The sequence below is a fragment of the Python bivittatus genome, unplaced genomic scaffold (assembly GCF_059951505.1).
Source record: "Python bivittatus isolate LINGU-HERP-01145 unplaced genomic scaffold, Pbiv_v1 ctg000280_np1212, whole genome shotgun sequence".
Taxonomy (NCBI): Eukaryota; Metazoa; Chordata; class Lepidosauria; order Squamata; family Pythonidae; genus Python; species Python bivittatus.
Genome location: NW_028277066.1, coordinates 795,327 through 814,852, shown reverse-complemented (window position 1 = coordinate 814,852; position 19,526 = coordinate 795,327). Strand labels below are relative to the sequence as shown.

At 46.3% G+C, this 19,526-nt stretch overlaps 2 protein-coding genes across 5 annotated transcripts in view; one reads left to right on the top strand and one right to left on the bottom strand.

Annotated features, from left to right (window-relative positions):
* Window positions 1–16,062, top strand: part of ASCC2 (activating signal cointegrator 1 complex subunit 2) — a 33,768-nt gene extending 17,706 nt beyond the window's left edge. For all 4 annotated transcript variants that reach the window (XM_025170909.2, XM_025170908.2, XM_007434790.4 and 1 more), the window contains exons 9-19: window positions 577–651; window positions 852–959; window positions 1,827–1,895; window positions 2,600–2,674; window positions 4,479–4,653; window positions 5,083–5,297; window positions 6,697–6,816; window positions 9,264–9,488; window positions 11,288–11,387; window positions 13,599–13,675; window positions 15,678–16,062. In XM_025170909.2, the coding sequence (XP_025026677.1) occupies window positions 577–651; window positions 852–959; window positions 1,827–1,895; window positions 2,600–2,674; window positions 4,479–4,653; window positions 5,083–5,297; window positions 6,697–6,816; window positions 9,264–9,488; window positions 11,288–11,387; window positions 13,599–13,675; window positions 15,678–15,849 (1,411 nt within the window). In that variant the 3' untranslated portion in view covers window positions 15,850–16,062. The remainder of the gene's footprint in view (window positions 1–576; window positions 652–851; window positions 960–1,826; window positions 1,896–2,599; window positions 2,675–4,478; window positions 4,654–5,082; window positions 5,298–6,696; window positions 6,817–9,263; window positions 9,489–11,287; window positions 11,388–13,598; window positions 13,676–15,677) is intronic.
* A 1,863-nt stretch (window positions 16,063–17,925) lies between these two features.
* On the bottom strand, window positions 17,926–19,419 carry UQCR10 (ubiquinol-cytochrome c reductase, complex III subunit X). The gene is made up of 2 exons (XM_007434789.4): window positions 19,238–19,419; window positions 17,926–18,136 (listed from the first exon to the last, which is right to left on the bottom strand). Exons 1-2 carry the CDS (start codon window positions 19,376–19,378, stop codon window positions 18,089–18,091), a joined length of 189 nt encoding a protein of 62 aa, XP_007434851.1. The 5' UTR covers window positions 19,379–19,419; the 3' UTR covers window positions 17,926–18,088.
* Between the last annotated feature and the right edge of the window lie 107 nt (window positions 19,420–19,526).

The window sequence follows — 19,526 nt, the reverse complement described above, 5'->3', positions numbered from 1 at the left end:
AGTGTCATTCTACTTTAGGCACCAAAATGTCATGGGAGGGGAGTTCCTATTTCAAGTGGCCATTGGGCATTAATTACTATTAAAAGGAGAAGAAAAGCCGTCATTCTGTTCATAGGGATATATAGATGCTGAAAGAAAATGGAGCTTTAATACAATAATGATAACAACAGCAGCAACAACAATAATTTATTAAACTTTTATGCAGCCCAACTCTCAACAACTCTGGGCAGCTCATAATAACCAAAGAAATTATTATAAAATCAATAAAACATAAAAGATATAAGCAAACAATTAACTCTGTCTCTGGCCAAGTCAGTGTAATTCCATCTGTCTCAAGAGGACATCTCTTGATGGGCGGAGATGATGGCAAGGTCTAAGGCTTCCTGTTCTTCGCCTGCTGAGATGTGTCTTCAAGAGGAGATGCCAACAGCTTTGCTGCACGTCGAGCTGTGCTCTTGGTTCTCTGGCATCTTCTGAGATCCATCTTAGCATTTTCTCCCCATTCTCTCCTCCCCCCCCACCCCTGCCCTTGATTGGCCGTTGGATAAAAGCATTGTATGCTCCTTGTGTTGGCAGGCTGGCTGCTTTGTACGAGCTGGTGATCCCCGAGTTGGAATCTGCTATCAAGAAGCGCCAACACGAGGATATCAGGTTCGTGCTTTAGAGAGATGGCCTTGCTTCTTCTCATTTCTATAGTTTTCTCTGCCAGGGTTTGAATGCTCCTTGAGATCCGCTTGCGCCAGCTGTTCATTTGGCACATGTTTTTATCAGATTCTCCTGCCTTTTAAGCTGAATGTCTTGGTGTAACTTCCACGGCCATGTGGATTTTGTTTCTCCCTCCTGCCCTTTAGAGTATTGTCGGATTTATGGAGGAGGCTGTCTCATTCTCGGAAGAAGATGTTGGAGATGTTCCACATGCTGGTCAACCAGCTGTGCCTTCAGCCCATTTTGGAAAGCAGGTATCTCATGTCTCAGGGTCTGGGCCAAAGATTGGAAAATCCCCCTTTCCTCAAGAGCCATGCTCCCTCTGAGGAAATCTCTTGTGGGCTGTGTGCTAGTGATGTGCAAGGCTGAGTCCCTTCTCTCTTTGATGCATGCCCATCTCTAGGCTCAGACATGTTTCCCCATCCCACCCCTGCTTCATTCCTCTGACTGTCTGTCTGTCCAGATGTTGTGCCCAGATGTTTTCTCTTTTTTGGTCCTTCTTGGGCTATAAACATGAAAAATCCAAATGAAAGTCACGATCTGCACTTTGCTTCCCCAAATTTCTTCCTGGATCTGTTGTTGGAAAGCAAAAAGCAACCACATGGCAACAGTTTTAAAGAATACAGAGGAAGAGTGTGTGTGAACTAAAACAGCTGGAGAAAAAACATCCCAGTCCATCCAGCAGCTCTTGTTAAGAGCCAGCGTGATGTAGTAGTGAATGAATTGGACTATACACCTGGGAGGCCCAGTTCACACTGGGTGACTTGGGGTCTGTTACACTCCCTCTGAGCTCTACCTACCTCACAGGGTTGTTCTGAGGGAGAAAAAGGGGGATGGTCCTATGTTGTATCCCAGACACTGACAGAATTGGGATATTGATGATAATCAATAAGGGAGAGCAAACCTGCCTCCTCCAGTCTGGCTGGAGATTCTGGGAGTTGCGGTCATGGCCTTAAGTGACTTCGTAGATCAGTTTAGCAGTTGAAGAAAAAAAAAACAGCAGCACAGACTTCAATCTTAGCATTAGTATCCCCTTTCCTTGGAGCACGAGAAGTAGGTAAACGTGGCCTCTGGCTGTATCAGTTCCACTGATCATATGCAACTATTACCTTTCCTTACAGCTGTGACAACATCCAGGCTTACATTGAAGAGTTCCTACATATTTTCACCTCCGTGCTCCAGGAGACAAGGTGAGAGACCCAGATGCAAAGGAGGGTTGTTAACCTCTGCAAATGCTCTCCCCTGTACCCGTGGCTCCTACCACAGCTGCAGAGGCAAACGTGGGAGTGCGGAGGATGGGGAGAATCAAGACGTTCATGTCTACACAATCTGATCTTCTGCTGTTCTCACCCAGGGGTCTGAAGCAAAATCACAGGTTGACATGCTGGTCCGCAAGACCTCAGGGTTTTTTTTCCGTCTCAGACAATTGGCAACCTGAGTAGGAAGAATGAAGCTTTCTGACCCTCTTTATCTGTTTCAAGTGATTGCTTCTTTTAAATGCGTTCTTCTTTTCTTGTTGCCCTTTTGGTCCTGGGAGATTGATATGGCTGTGAATACACAACATCCTTATCCCAGTTAATCCCTTTCTTAAATTCATGCAATCCGATGAATTATAGGAAAATCAGGCAGGCTGGGTTCATAAAACCCACGAAGCCATGCCCCGCCCCACCTCCAAAAAAACTAATTAAACTTAACACTAAGCAAGCTTAGCATGGATATACAAACGCTTTTGCTGGCTCTTTGACTGAATTAAGTCAGTTGTGTGAACACAACCCTTGTGTGTATATTTCCAGGCCTTGAGCCCATAATCTGCAATCAGTAGTATCTCTGCGGAGCTCACAGAACATGTGCTTCCTCATAAATCATGGGTGGATTTGCATCCCACTACTTTCAGGTTTCTCCGAGACTATGATGAGCTGTTCCCTGTAGCAGATGACGTGAGCCTCCTCCAACAAGCCTCTTCAGCTCTGTATCCTTTGCCATTGATGAGAATGGTTAGTTCATTCAATCTACCACCAACTGTTGAGTCCAAAAATATTGATGAGCAAGTCTGCAGGCAGAGGTAGAACTGTGGAAAAGATGAACCCCATTGTTTTTAACATGCTTCATCCATCCATGCAGGTTTAGGACTGGGTCCCCCTCTTCTTCCAAACCTGACTTAGATTTCTCTCCAGCCACTATCTGTCAGGCCTTTAAGAAGACCAGACTAGGAAACCAAAGTTACAAATGCTAATACTACTTTTATTGTAAGGTTACAGTAACAGAATCTTGCAAGTCTGAATATGCTTCCCCGCTCTCTCTCTTTGTCTTCATGGGAACTAGGGAAGATCAAGTCTGAGACGCTTTCTCAAATTACATTTCTGCCCCAGACTCAGATTTCTTTTATCTGACCGTTGCCTTGGTTGTGTCTCTTCCTCCTGTTCCTCAAGGTTATTCCTTCTTCCCATTACACTGGCAGTGTGTGGAGGGATCTGACTTGCACAGAGAAGGGGTTCCATTTTGGATAGAAATGGGTAAATTATTATTATTAAATTGGTGTGCCACTAAGTCTTTTCAGATTCACAGCAGCTTACAGCAGCACATCAAACCCAGTAGAACATCCGCAGTAAAGAAAGAAAATTAGTCCATAATCCCAAATAGCATCATAACACAATTCAGTTCCCTCAAACAAAAACTGAAAACCGCAATTACAGGTAGTTCTCGACCTACGACTGCAATAGGGACTGGAAAATTCATCGTTAAGCAGTGCAGTCATTAAGTGAGGCATCATGTGACCACATCTAATTTTATGACCTCTTTTGCCATGGTCATTAAGTGAAACTTCATGTGGCCATGACTTGCAGCTTCCTGCCGGCTTCCCCATTGACTTTGCTTGTTGGAAGCTGGTTGGGAAAGTCGCAAATGGCGATCACGTGACCGCAGGATGCTGCAGCCATAGTAAATGCACAACAGTCACCAAGCGCCCAAATCATGATCATGTGACTCTGGGGATGCTGTGACGTTTGTAAGTGTGAGGACCAGTTGTAAGTAACTTTTTTCAGCACTGTCGTAACTTTGAACAGTCATTAAATGAATGGACATAAGTCAAGGACTACCCATACAATACCCAAAATGGGAATGATAATTATTCTTGAGCTAGAAACATATAGCTATGGGTGGTTTATTGAGAGCAGAAGTAACATGGAAGGGAATCTCTTAATCTTCATATATCTTAATCTCATAACCTTCAACCATGAAGGTTATATGCCTTCATAGCTGGAAACCTCACCTACATTTTAAAGCCAGTAGAATTAAATTTGCTTCAAGACAAATGATCATGCAGGATATTACTCAAATCTCTCTGTCTCTAATGGGTGAATATCAGCCAAGGGGTCCTAACTGTCCTGCAGTTAGATCTGCTCCTTGGGTTTCTCAATGAGTGAAATGATGGGGATACTGATGAAGAATAGGCTGGTGAGAGAGAGATGTAACCTAGGTATGAGTGTGCCACTCAGCCAGTCGCTTTCAGGTGCAAAGAAGTCTTGGGCTCTTGTGTTCTCTGAGCTTGTTCCTTTTCCTGCAGACATTTCATTAACAGGCTAGGTAACGTCAGTGCAGTCAGTGCAAGGAAGTCTGTGTTCCCCTTATTTCTCTGACGGCGGTATATTTCTGCAACCTGACAGTTGAGGGAATGGTCCTTAAGGGTGGAGGGAGGGCAGATGCCAACAGAGCTGCTGCTTGAATCTTCTGGGCATATGGAGGATCAGGAAACTGCCCTTAACGCCCCTGGATAGAGATGAAACTCGGACATCTTACATTTTGCAAGCGGTGGAAAGCGCCTGGGACAGAACGGAGAGAAGGAGAAAGATGGTCCAAGACCCATCCCTCTCAGAAACCACAGATGGGGACTTAACAGTGCCCAGTGCCTCAGAGGGGTTGGAAAATTTTGAGGAACAGAATCGCCTAGAGGTAAGCATTTGGAGCCGATCTTCAGCCTGCAGCAAAGATGGTGGCTTTGTGGCTGATCTAGGCCGTTCTCCTTGGGAGGAGACATACCTAGTCAGCCATCAGCCAATTGAGAATTCTGGAAGGGCCAGTTCCAATACGTTTGAAGGGTACCAGGTTAGAGGAGGCTGCTTTCAATGTGTATGGAAGCTTGTGAGACTCCTAGAGAAAATAGCACCTGCCTTCTTCCTGAGGACATGTACTATATTCTTTGTGGGCCGTGATAGCCCATCTGTGGATGAATGCTGCTTCGCAATGGGATGAGGGGATGGAAAAACCAGTATGTGGGGAAATGGATTGTTGCTGTGTTTGATTTAGATGTAGTTGATGGACTTCTGGGTTTTACTTTTTGATCCTCTTGGTGTCATGTGGCTTGTTGATTTGACCTTCTAGTGTGCTGGAGCGGCTGCAGCCCCCACAGCCCCTGTCTCTGGCGTGGAGCTGGATTCCCTGATTTCTCAAGTGAAGGATTTGCTCCCTGACCTTGGAGAAGGCTTTGTCCTGGCCTGCTTGGAGGAGTACAACTACAATGTGGAGCACGTAATCAACAACCTTCTCGAGGACAAGTTGGTGGCCTCCCTACAGGAGCTTGACCGAGCCATGCCTAGGTAAAGTTGGGAGACTTTTTAATTCGGGGATGGGAAGTCTGCTCGCTGGGGCAATAGAGAATTGTAGTTTGGCAAGATCTGGAGGGGGCCGTAGGTTCCCCAGACTTTTTTTAATGGCTTGATGTGGCCTCTGTTGGCAAAACCATTTGGCAAAATATTGGAGAACATTCATGATTTGTATTCCCATTTCGAGGGAAGATAAAAGCGGAAGCGCTTTGGAAGAATGTTTGCCTATGGGCTTACTCGAGGAATTTGATAGCCTGTTGAGCTGATCCAAAGTGACTGTTTTCATTTTTTCGAAAGACACTTCTTATTAACCGGGCGTTTGTCCAGAGATCCAAAAGCTGGCTGCTGTGCTGTCAAAGCCGTTGCAAAGTGATTATCCATGTATCATTGTCCTTGATCTAAATTGGCCGCCTCTGCCTTATCTGACTTAAACAAAAAACAATCAGATTCATTTAATGGGAAGCCAAACAAAACAGAACTTAAAACTGCCCTATCTGACTTAAACAACACTTTTCAAGGCCAAGCGCCAATCCACAACATGGTTTCTGTTTCCAGGAATGATTCTGGGCCACACGTGCTCCCTGTCCCAACTCCCGCGATTATAGAAGGAAAAACCCACAAGGGGCTGAAACCCAGTGTTTTGTTTGGAAAGGGGCTCATCTACCCGGAAAGCAGGCGGGGTGCTCACACCCAGTTTTGAATGTTGAGAACACATTGTGGGTGCTCTCACAAAATGGCTGCTCTGGGAACGGCCCCTTCACGACATGGCTGTCATGGAAAGAAAATCGTATATGAAGGCTTTTTCTCTGAATGCAGCCGACCCCCTTGGGTATATTCTCTGGCATCCCTGTTCATGTCCTTTTTTGGAGCGTATGGGCAGACCTCCAAAAAACTACAGGCATCATTTGAGAAAGTTGATGGCACCAGCAGCTTCCCGGGAAGGGAAGGGAAGGGAAGGGAAGGGAAGGGAAGGGAAGGGAAGGGAAGGGAAGGGAAGGGAGCATTTTTAGAAAATACAAAATGTTCATTGGGTGCGGCTGTTTGATGGGTACCAGGGGCCTGCAAGATGGGGAGAAGTCTGCAGGGAGAGAACAGCCTCACTGTTTGCTTTCCAGTACTCTCTCCTTGCAGCCCTTGTAGAAAGGGAGCCCTTTTGTAAGAATGCCCAACATATGCTTATAAAATTCAAAACCTGCTGGTTAGCCCAGAGGACTTGGGAATTCCACTCTTGGATTGCTCTGTGCAGATCTATACGCTGGATTTGGCCAGGCTCACATTCAGGGTCACATTTTGCAGTCTTAAAACAGCCGTTTGTTTCCTGAAAGATTTGTTTGTTGTGCTTCTGGAAAGGAAAACTTTTGTGCTTTTTTTTTTTTTTAATTCTTTCTGCCAGGCCTGTGAAAGCAGACCCAACCCCTCTAGTCAGTTCCCGATGCAACGTTTTCCAGGATGATGAGTTTGATGTTTTCAGCAAGGATACGGTGGATGTCTCTCGGATTCAAAAAGGCAAAAGGTGAGTCTGCACTGCTCCCATCTAGCTCCCAGAATTCTGGGAATTGAAGTCCACATGTCTTAAAGTTGCAGAGGTTGAGAAACGCTGATCTAGCCCACTAATGTTGCACTTGATCAATGACTGAGAGCCTCTGGATGGTTGCAAACAATACATTTAACCCAGGTTAACCAACGTGGCTGTTTGCTGCCCCAACGAATGAACCACATCAAGATGATCATGGTTCGCATAGTTCACAAGGCACGCTAAGACAGTGCCACATTTCTGGAAAGTCACAAGTGGGGACATAGAGGGTCTCCCTGTGGTTCCAAGGAAGGCTTACATTTGGGTTGCCTCTGGAAATTGATTGCACTGGTTTTACCAGCTCCCTTAGAAATGATCTTCCACCTGAGGAATGAGAGGAGCATTGTACAAAAAGATGCCAGCACTGTATGTATTTCCAGGAGACGGATGCTGCTGGCTGTGTGGTTGGACAAAAGATGTCTATCTTGCAGGCAGCTGTAATGCCATGCTTATTTTAAAAAAAAGCACACACAGATTTGGGCCTGGCAATAGAGGGCTAATCCAGACCGAGCCTCTGGAGAATCTGGAGCTGCATGGACAAGTGCTCTGAGCAACGAAGAAGAGGTGGTCCCTTGGTCATTGGTGGCCAGGACGGGAGCCAAAGTCTAGAGGCAGTGGGGTGAGAAAGAGCAGCCAGGTGGGGGAAAGACACAGGCTGGAGGCAGATGGAGGGAGAGGGCAAGGTAAAGAATAAAGAGAAGATCTGGACGAGAATGAGCTCTGGTCTGGCAGCATTTATGGTGAGGCTGCCTCAGCCAGATGCAGTGAGTTGACTGCATTACCCCAGAAGATGTAAAGCAGCGCTTCTTTCCCCGCCCCTCGCTCTCCTGATGTGTTGGATTTGACCTCTTGCAATCCTTCTCCTACCAGCATAATCACTGGTGCTACTGGTGGTGGATGATGGGAGTTGGAGCCCAGTATGTTGTTGATACCCAGGCTAGGGTCCATGATGGGTTAAAACAAGGGGTCTTAAACCTGGAGCAGAAAACCTGGGCATTCAGGTATCCACTGGAAAAAGCCTGCAGCCCTTTGTAGAGATGGCAGCAACAAGGAACCTTACACGTCCCTACCACACGATGTGGCAATGGCCACAAAAGGAAATTGGATGAATTCATGGAGGCCAGGACTATCAAGGGCTGTGATCCTTGAAGACTCAGAGCTACCTCTAAGTTAGGGGCAGTAGACCTCCACGCTCCACTGCTGAGGAGATGTCTCCTCCCACTGGTGAGTACTCCAGAGGGACCTGGTTAATCACTATAAGAGACAAAACGCTGGACTAAGATAGGCCTTGTCCTGATCCAGCACAGCTGTTGTTAAGTTCTTAATCTGTGTAGGAAGGAGTGTGACACGTTAGGAGGCTTCCTTTTACAAGCATCAGTTGATGTTGCTGGCTATTCCTAGAACCACTTCCGTTGTCCCTCCCCTGACCAGCCATTCAAACAAGGACAGGTCAGCTGAGTCCTCCATTGCTTCATGTCCTATCCTGAGTGCAATTTGTCTTAACCAGGTCTCAGTTGGGAGATCCCCCGCTGGGTTCATACATACGATGCTTTGTGCAGACATAACTCACATTCAGACTCATCAGCACGTCTTGGTCTATCTTTGCTCAGAATTTGAGCTCATTGGGTGAGCAAAGAGAGAATAAATAATTAACATTTGGGGTTTATTTCTTCAGCTCCATTCGCATTCATGGAAAATGAGGGCACCTGTCCTGTTCTTTTGCCCTGCTGGTCGATTCCTAGGCATCTTGTTGTCCTTGGCACGGATTGTCTGGCCTGGGAGATTCCACACCTTAAGTCCTGGGTTGGGTGGACAGAATACAAGAGGTGGGAGGTGGCCACCCAGGCCAGAACTTGGGTGTCAAGGGGTGCTGTCCTCTTATCCTGTATGTATATCCTCTTCGGATTGCACAGTCTCCACCAGGAAAATTTTGAGGATGACAAAGAGTAAGATGAAGAGGCAGGAACAACACTCCTACTCCCCTCTCCTGCCCCCCCCCAAAAGCCTGAACCATTTAGAATGTTTTGATTTGGGGGAAAAATAAGAGAAAAGAAAAAGAATAAGACATGCCTCTCTGGCTGTGATGCAGCATCTCTCCACTTGCACCTTTGCTGGGAAGCCTCAGGCCGGGGACCCACCATGTTTTGGGCATATTTTACATATTGAAAACAAGTTAGGAGAATCCTTCCAGATTCTTCCCACTGAGTTTTCTTGTTAGGGTTTGTAAAATTAGGCAAATGCCCAAATTAACAACATTAATACTCAGCATGGAAAAGGAGTTGCTAGAGAGGTACCCCAGTGAAATGTTTAAATAAAAGGTAACCCCACCCCACCACCAAGATACCAAGTTCTACCCAAGTTTTGTTTCTTTTCTCTCCCGGTTGCAGGAGCGACAAAGCCACCACCAAAAGCTTACTGAATGACAAGCGCCTGGTGAAGGAGCAGAAGGAACGCTACAGCCAGTATTCTGTGATCGTTGAGGAGGTCCCTGAGCCAAGCGGGTGGAACCTCTTCTCCCAGGAAGACTACGAAGATGAATATGATGACACCTACGATGGCAACCAGGTGGGAGCAAATGATGCTGACTCGGATGACGAGCTGATCAGTAGAAGGTGAGCCAGGGACCATCTGCACCAGTGCTTAATTACCCACGGCTACAGCAACTCTTGGTTAGGATTTAGGGCCTCCTGTTTCCCAGTCTCTTTAGTGGTCATCTGGACCTTTTCCACATCCTGGCTGGGTTTACATGACATGCGAAGCTTAATTCACATGGGAAGGTTAATCCATGGTTTAGCACATTGGCAGAATCCAGCCCTTTCCTTAGTACGTTGCTTAAACAAGACCCACAGATTTGGATACAGAGTATAAGGTGAATGCAATTTTGTTAGACCCACTTCTGTTTGATTTTGTTCTACATGCACGGTGTGGTTAAGAGCCCATAGAGAACTTGGTTGCGCAAAACTCTTTCGTTGAGGTGCAGTAATGATGGGAGATCCCATGAAAATGGGCTCGGGTGAATGAAATCGCAAGGAGCTGGGGGCCAGAGTGACAATGGCTGTGAATGATTGGCAATAGAAAGAAATGGATCTTGTGTTTTAGACTCTGGTGTGGAAGTTCAAACAGCTTTGCAGGTGATAACAGATTAGACTGGAATGAAGGAGTAGAAATGTATGTTTTTTTGAAGTGGGTTTGGAAAATGACAACATGTTAAAAATGTTTATACATTCTGTATGAAGCAGAGAATACATTTTGTTTTGACCCCCAACACAAACCATCATGTTCTGTCAGTTCTTCCAGAAGGGAGAAGCAAAACCTGGAATGTTTTAGTTGTGCTGGGTCTTGGCCAGACCAAAATCTGGAGGTATCCCAGAATGATTTTCTGGAAAGAGTTGGGCAAAACTGGTGCCTGTCACCTCCTTTCTCCCCTTCACCTCTGCATGTCCTGTAAAATTGTCCTTGCCTGCAAAATTCCCAGTACCATTCCTTTCCTCCCTCCCCAGCTGGCACCACCAGCGTCCCAGTGCATCATATCCCATTGGCCGACCCACATCCTCTGATTTTCCAGTGTCTCCCCTTTCCCCCTTAATCTTGTTTTCCTTTTTTTTCCCTTGGTCTTACCCCCTTCCTCCATACCACTTCTGCTTGGAACAACCACATATCAGTCTGTATCTGGATCAGAACAGTCCTGTTTTGTTCCATATATGGTCTAAAACAAGTGAATCATACATTTTCTGGTTCAGGTACAGACCACTTGAAACCAGATCTTCCATGCACAAAATGGTTTGTGTGCCTAATATTAGTATATCACTAATTGCAACTTTAACTAAACACTTGACCTAAGCCAGTCTTCTGTAACCTAGAGCCCTAGAGGTGTGGGTTGCAATCCAGCTGAACAACTGTCTAGGAATGTTGGATGTAATCCATACGTAACTTGGGAGTAGCAGTTTGGGGGAAACTGGCTTAGACTGAGTTACCTGCCTCCAGTTGTGGCTAACTTGGGAACCAGAGTTTGGTTTGAATGGACTCACCTGGTTTGGTGTCCTTTAACTGCAACACAGGTTGGGTACTGATTGTCTTGTATTGTTAGGTGAGGGATCTGCTTATCTAAATCTGATTGCTAGTTTCCAGGACAGACCTTCTTAAAGATGCCCATCTTCCAGGCATATACGAGAGGGGCCTTCTCTTACATCTTTCCCAGCCTATGAAGCCCACTCCCCTTTAAGGAGTAGGATTGGGCCTCCACTCTTTCTGCTTGGAAGGTTTCATGTTTTTAGCTATGAGAACTGGAGCATCAGTGGAGGACATGCAAGCTCTTGAGAAAGACTGCAGTTCTGCATTCATCGTGATAGTGCAGCTTGGGCTTCAAGGCTCTTGATGAATCTCATTGTGTTGTTTTTCCCCCTCTCTGAAGGCCATTTACCATCCCTCAAGTCCTGAGATCAAAAGAAGAAGAGGAGCAAGAGGGGGAGGAGGATGAAGAAGAGGAGATGGAGGAGAAAGAGGCTACAAAGGTGATGGTCACATATGGAGTTCTGGATGGTGGGAGGAGGTTATGGAACAATCCTCTGTTTGAATAGGAAAAGGATAAGCTGTTCCCGAGAGATCAGAAGTTGCAGCTATTCCAGAGTTACCTTGAGTGAGAGCTTTTGCTGGTGGCTGGGGCCCTTTCTTATGTTTCTACCTCCAAGATGAGGAGCAAGGAATATTTCCCCATGTTCCACTTCTTAGAGTGGTTCCCTTCCCACTTGTTTAGGGAAGTGCTGTCTCTAAGTGGCCACAGCATGAACTCCTTGCTTGGACACTGGTGAGGCAGCAACTTGGGGGTGGGGAGTGGGGGTAAGAATAACCTGGGACATGGCTGAAACTCTTCTGGCCATGCAAGAAGGAGCATTGGAAGACCCAGTCACCATGTCGGTTTCCTTTTCTGAGCTGAGTTTTCAAGACACACCACCTCCCTCTGGATTCCTGCTCTCCTGTCTCTGGTGGCCAGCCTGACAGAGCAACTCCTGTGAAGGAGTTTCTTCTTGCAGAACGTTCTCTGCTACCATCAATGAAGAGTAGCATTTCCAGGATGTGACAGCTGGCTCCGCGGGTAGCCATACAGCCTCCCCTTGAGTCCTGGTGTCCACTGTGGACACGCCATGGAGGTGACAGTTCTTATCCCTGGAGGGAGACATTTTAATGGTAGATATGCAAGGGCTGGCAGTTAAATTTTATGAAGACCCCTATTCTCAAGGTTGTTATGTCCCTCGAGGAGCTGGTAGATATGGAAAGAAAACTTTGCTTGATATTTAAATGTATATATGATGTACAGATTAAATAAGGGGCATATATTACTATTCCGTGAGATATTGACCAGCCCCTTTGAATGTCCAACAGCACCTTGGTTTTGTTCCTGTTTCAGTTGCCCCTAACCATAACATTTTCAAACTTTTGAAAGCCATTTCATCTATTTTGGATTACCTGTCATCCTTCTGGCCCTTTGCTTTTTCTCCATGCGTTCATTTTTGTTATTAATGTCTTGCAAATTGCTGAAGACAGCCTCTGCAATGGTGGTGGATCCAGCCTTGATTGTGGAGAGGAGGAGCCAGCAGATTTGCCTTAACCTGCAAACCTTTTTGAAATGCAACGCTGGAGCTTTGCTTGTAATAAGAAGCTCAGGGCTTGTGCAAAACACTCCCCAGTTCAGTCCATGGCATTTCTAGTTAAAAAGATCTTGCAGATCAAATCTGGGAAGAGCTGTCAGCATCCTTCAAGAGCTGCTGTCCATCGGAGGACATGTTTTGTGTATCTTTAGCAATCACACCTGAAGAGGCAGTTGTGGAGCCTTCGGGACAGAAAGAGGGACAATTTGGAATAGGAAATCCTTTCCCCCACACAGGCTGCCAAATGCCACGTTTGAAAATGGACAGCACCATGTAGATCGTGCTGTGGTTTCAACTGACAGTTTATTTAGGGTTCCCCCCCCCCATGCATTAAATATCTTGATATATTTGAAGCATATTTGATCATCATGCTAACCTGGTATTTCTCAGTCTTGGCAGCTTGAAGATGCTGGCTGGCGAATTCTGGGAGTTGAAGTCCACACATCTTCAAGTTGCCAAGGTTGAGAAACACTGCACTAACCATTGTAAACCAATTGAAAGACGCCGTTGTAACCCCTGTCCTCTACATACATGAGCACAGGCATATATACACATAAGCCAACACAAGACCAGATACACAACCAAATTAAATAAATACACACCGTGGCTGTTTATCAGTTATAAGCACCTAAAGATTTCTGGTTATGATGGCAAGCTTCAAAAAACAGTTGCCCGCACTCACAACTGAATAGGGAAGGGAAAAACCAGGCATAAGAACCAGAAGAAAATGCAGGAAGTGAAACTGATGTTCCAAAGCGTCAATACAGGTAGTCGGCACTTAACAACCGCAATTGGGACCGGCAACTCTGTCGCTAAGTGACGCGGTTAAGTGAAATATCATGTGACCATTACTTCTGGATAGGAGAATCTTCCTGTCTTTAGTCATGTCCACATGTTCAGGTTGCACCCGTGTCCCTGCGCTGTCCCATGCCAGAGAAAGCTCCTGATTTTTTCTTTGGACGATAGAGGAAATGTGCGTAGAGTCCTTGGGGTTCTCTGAGCTTGGTTGTTTTCTTGCAAACGTTTTGTTACCCATGAGTCTCTGCTTCTCAAAGATGTTTTTTTCACTGGTAACAGGATCACTTTGTTCAAGATCCAGCAGTGCTGCGGGAGCGAGCCGAGGCCAGGCGGATGACCTTCCTCGCAAGGAGAGGGTAAGATTGCCCCATGGTCCCCTCTCCTGATCTTTGTGCTAAGTTCCAGGAGTCCTAGGCCTAACATAGGGGTTGGGGTTGCAATTTGCTAAGCTGGCTTGGTTTTCTGGGAGGAGCAGTTCCCACTCCACTAGAGGGTACCAAAGATTTAATTTACAGCTTTCTATTTATTTGTTTTACTCATTTAATAAAGTTATATGGCCACCCATCTCATATGTATGACTCTGGGCAGCTAACAGTTCAAAACAGAATAAAAACATAGTAAAAACCACCAAAATTAAAAACAACAGAAATAACATAAAATAGCATAGCACTGGAGAACACTCATTTAACATAGCCATGATCAAGAAATGGGCTCCCCTGTACTATCAGGGCCCCCAGGCTTGATGGCAAAACCAGGGTTTCAATGCCTTGCGAAAGGTCAGCAGGCTTGGGCCAAGTCTAATCTCTTTCTATACAGTACTGTAACCCTGCAGAGGACACTTGTCGGATTACCATTTAAAGGTAGAAACGTGACCTCTCTGGTTCTCCCCAGCAGCTTGGGGTCAGCCTCAGAGCAGCAGTAACTGACTTGTTCTCTCTGAATCATAAACATACTGTTGAAATAGGCTTTCTGTTTCTCAAACACACACACACACCCTTTACAAAAGGGTTTTTTGTTTTTCGACTTTACTCTTTCGATCCTTGAAAGAGTTTGGACTTTCTCTGGGTGGTGTTTTCTGAGCTGACTTTATTGTTGGCAAAAGCACCACTAATGGCGGTGTTTTCTGTGACGCATCTGTATTAATTTGCTGCCTCCCTGGCTGCCTGTGCTTCTGAAGATCCCACTTGGTGTTTTTGCGGGGGGGGGGGAGGAGGAGGAGGAGGAGGATTTAAACTTGTATGTTGCCCAACTTTCAACAGACGGAGCTGTGGGAAACCAGGACCTTGCAGACTACTAGACAGAGGATGGTACAGTGAAAAGAAGGACATTTACATTCGCCCACTTTGGCTGCCCTTACCTAAGTCCAAGAACCCCTTTGCCCTCTGAAGAGAATCACCAAAAGTCTCATCTTTGAAGGCATTTCCTACAGCTGGCCCCTTAGCGGCCTGGTGTGGCCCCCATCGGCCTCTTGGATTTTTTAGCTTTTTTATTTTTCAATGCTTGGTTTTTATAATTTTTAATTGTATTTATGTTTTTAGTGTGTTGTAAGCAGCCCAGAGTCCCCCATTGTGGGGAGATGGGCGGGGACAAGTTAAATAAATAAACAAACATGTTTTCTTCCATGTAACTGAAGGAGGAATACAAATGCTGTCTGCTGTAGCACCAGGTTCCAGCAGGCACTGCCTTACCAAAATTGACTCTGAGTACTGGGTCTAAAAATCTCTATTGAGAGCCTGCTAAGAGTCCCTGTCTTCCCCCCCCCCCCCCGCCCTTCATGGGAAGAATATGGGGTTTGGATTGGATGGCAGACCTTACCTGTGCTGCCCCTCACGGTCTGCAACAGGCGTCCCCCAGAGGTGTGTGTAGCACCCCTCCTTTCTTGCATTCCTCAAAGTGGTTAAAACATTTGTATTCCACTGTGCTTTTGGTCCTAACTGATTGATGGGTGGCACTCCATTATTGTGTGTGTATATGTATGTGTGTGTGTATCTGTGTGAGTGTGTGTGTGTGATCTTAATCTTTTACGTTTCCTACTTTATTGTACATTGCCCTGTCTCACAACTCAAGCAGTCTACAAACACTGCAAAGAAATAAGCTGGTAAAATCAAGTATAGGAGGCACTTCCAGCCTGGTCCCCCAAATGATGGGAGAGAAAGGCCTAGAACAGTGTTGTCCAAACTTGGCCACTTTAAGATGAGTGGACTTCAACTCCCAGAATTCCCCAGCCAGCCATGCTGGCTGGGGAATTCTGGGAGTTGAAGTCCACTCATCTTAAAGTGGCCAAGTTTGGACAACACTGGCCTAGAAGAATTTGCTGGTTGAAGCTAACGGCCGGCTTTTCCTTCCTGCCCCCTGCAGGCAGAAGCCAGATAACTCCACAGCCGTGGTGGGCAGCGCCAAGGGCCGGGGCCAAAGCCGAGAGACGTTACAGGAGCGGCGGAAGAAAGAAGCCAGCAAGGGGACGAGGGCGAACCACAACAGACGCGCCATGGCCGACCGGAAGCGCAGTAAAGGCATGATCCCATCTTGAAGTGGTGGTGGGCCAGGGAGGTCCAAGTGAGCACTCTGCCCCGAGAGAGCTCTCCTTGCCCTTTGTGAAGATGATTTTCCTGGGGACGCGCAAATCTGCACGTAACAACAGATAATTAGAGAGAGCTGCAGTAGGGCTGTGTCGAGTGACTTGTGGAAATTGCACTGTTGATAGAGAAAATGCTTTTCTTTAAATTCCTCCTCTAGAAACTTTGCTGTTTGTATTGTCCTATATGTTCACCTTAGTCCTGCTCAGAAGCCAGCTACCTTGCTGGATCAGATTTCTTCTACTGTGGGGATCTGTTTCTGAAACCTGCTAGCTATGAAGACCACAAGGAAGGGTCAGAAAGCATGAGTCTCAGAGGGGGAGCCCTGAGCACCCTCCATAGGTAACACCGTTCATCTGATTTGCACAACTTACAAAGCCAGGGCTGAGCAAGTTTTTCCTCATTTGAGTGGTCTGGCAGCCAGCTGGACCAGGTCAGAAATTTGAACTCAATCTGATTTTCTGTACATTTGAATTCAGTTAGCCTTGCTATTACAGTTGTTCTTCAGTCATGCATTTAATCTCTTTTCCCTGGTGTCCCAGTAAACATTTCAGTTTGTTCATCATTTCAAGAGGGCTACCAGGGCCATAGCCTGGATGTTCAGGGTTGTACCCCTGTGCTAAGCATTATGTGGCTTCTCTGGTTTGATTGTGTGAACCCAGTCTTTGAGAAGGCAGTTCCAGTGTTTGTCCTCTGCCGTGTTGTGTTTAGATATAGATGACTCCTGGACTTTGAAGAGACCCTGCAACCTTTCTTGGGTGGAGGGCTGCACGTGGATTTTGAAGAACATGCTAGGAGCTGCACACGGATGTCCATCCAAACCATTTTCAGGCTTTATTTAAACCTATCATCTCCTCCAGCATAAATCAGCAATTACATGTTAGACCCTGCAAACCCAGCCTGTGTGGTTAGTTTATGGTTCAGTGTTTCATGTAAGCCTAGAATACTGGGTTGAATAAACCGTATAAAAGTCTGACTTTGTTCCAGAAAACCAAAACAAAGTTACAAGAGAAACCCCAGATAGATTGCTAGTGATTTTCAATTTGAACGCTCACTCTCTTGCTTTAAGCCCCTCGTGATCATCCTTGGGGAGTCATTGAATTAGATTACGGCTCAAATTCTAGTTTTACGCTCTGTGCATCAGAGTGTATTTCACAACTGGGGAAGAATACTTCGTGTTCACTTAAGGCAGGGTGGGTCAACCTGCAAACTGAAATTCCCACCTCAACATTGCAGTGCCAAAATTGTGATTAAGAGATAGATAGGGTTAGATAAGGACTGTTTCCATTCTCTCAAACAAGGAAGTCAAATTCACTCTCTTTCTGCTGATATCTTAGCTTCAGTGAACATTTTCCTGCAACCTAACAGAAGACCCAGAGGCCCAAGCTGTGATTCTCAACTCCTCAAAAGTTGTCTAATGTGATTTACTGGTTTAGGGTTCTTACTAACACATAGGGCAGATCTTTCCTAATCTTCCACCCAAACTAACACAAAATTAATTGCAGCATATTAGCATCAAGGCACAGTGTTATATGCCCTACCCCCGTTCCCTATTGAGAATGTTCACAATTCTTAAATATCACCCCTCCAAAACAGTGTGTGCGCGCGCACGCATGCACACATGGGGAAAGTTAAGTATTAAAGAAATAGAACAGTCAGCATCAATCAAAACAATCTTGGGCAAGAGGTGAGGCAGACAGCCCAAAAACTACTGTGAATGTTTAATATAGAAGTACCATCAAGTGACACTTGAAATAGGAAGATCAAAATCAGATATGAGAATTGTTATGCCGGAGTCTGTTATGTCTAGCTGGCATTCCATCCAGAAGCCCTCCTGCCGGAAGCAAGCGTATGATCAGTTTTGTGGCATTTGCTGTTTATTGCACTACAACTTCTATGCTCGATTACTGGACTGAAATAACCAACAGCATTTGCCAACCAGGCACCAGAATATTCTGCAACTTCCAAGTAACGGACCCGTATACAATATACTTGTCTTAAGAGTGCATTTTATTAAGTTGCTTTTCAGCAAAAAAAAAAAAAAAAGTCATGCAAATCTCTTCATCACTTGGAATAGTGTCCTCTGGCTATCATACAAGGATGAACATTTGCTGGTTTAACAGCTGGCGACAAATAAAAGGGCTATTAGCGAAGACAGCCGAGGGTCCGACAGGAATCCAGGGCTGCTGTGCCTCACTCCTCCTTCAGCTCATATTTGTGCTTGATGTCTTTCCATAGTTTCTGCAGAGCAAGAGACACACAAGCGTGAAGTAAGACATGGATGACACTTGGGGATGCCTGCTTGTGACTAAACAGAATATCATCAGTTGCCCTCTGGGGGAGATGGGCAGTATATACATTCAATCAATCAATCAATCAATCACTCACCCAACTGCAGCCATTCAGGATGCAGAATGGAATTCACTAGCATATTACATACCTCACACTCTCTGCCTCCCCCAAAGTACTTAGGTTCATAAAAGAGGAAAGTGCCTTCAAGGGTAAGAAGATAATGTGTGTGCATATATTCCATGTGTGTGTGTATACATACATACATATTTATATATACACACACACCATATTGCTATGCATGTATGTGTGTGTATACCTGTGTTTATGCATATATATGAGAGCCAGATTGGTGTAGCAGTTAAAGGCACCAGGCTAGAAACTGAGAGGCTGTGAGTTCTAGTCCTGCCTTGGGCACGAAGCCGGGGGGGCGGGGGGGGGCTTGGTCCAGTCACTCCTTCTCAGCCCTGGGAAAGAGGCAATGGCAAACCACTTCTGAAAATCTTGCCAAGAAAACTGCAGGGACTTGTGTACACACACACACACACACGTATATATTCTATCTATCTACATATACATGCGCATATATATGGGGTGTATGTGTATAGACAGAGACTACACACACACACATTTTGTTGCTTGATGTGCTTTCTTCTTTCGCTATTTATCATTTTCCTTCGTTCTGCCTTACTGGATAAAGACCAAAGGAGAAAGCACTAACGCGGCAAACCCTCAGAAAACTGCCCGCGATCCCCGCGTGCTGCTCCATCCTACGACACCCAGCCTCGCTGGGGCTGTTAGCTGCGGCCGCAGCGACCAGGAGCCGCAAGCGCTCGGCTCGCCAGCCCAGAAGGCCAGGCCGCAGGGCAGCGCCCACTCTCCGAAAAGACTGGCCTGCGCCTGGAAGCAGAACCGAGCTGCTGGAGAAGCAGCGCGACGGGCCGAAGCCGCGAGCTCAAGTGGGCGCCGGCCCCGCCTGACCTTCAACCAACTCCGCCCGCCTTTCACGCAAGCCCCCGGCTAGGGCCTGCGCGCCCATCCAGGCTGACTTACCCCCTCGTTCAGTCGGTAGAAAATATTATCTGTGATCTGGTCGAAGCCCCGCTCGAAAATCACCGCGCCCACCACGACCGTGAACACTAACGTGGAGGTGCGACGAAAGACCAACCGGTACAGCTTTTGAGCGAACGCCATCTTCGACCGCCTGAGGGTGCCGCGCAGGCGCACTCCTGCCTTCGGAATCAAGACGCCCGCGGCGTCCACCGGGACATCCTGGGCAGGAAGGCCTGCGCCGCGCTGAATCTTGGGCTTTGAAGTCCGGTACCCGCAGGAAGCGCGCGCT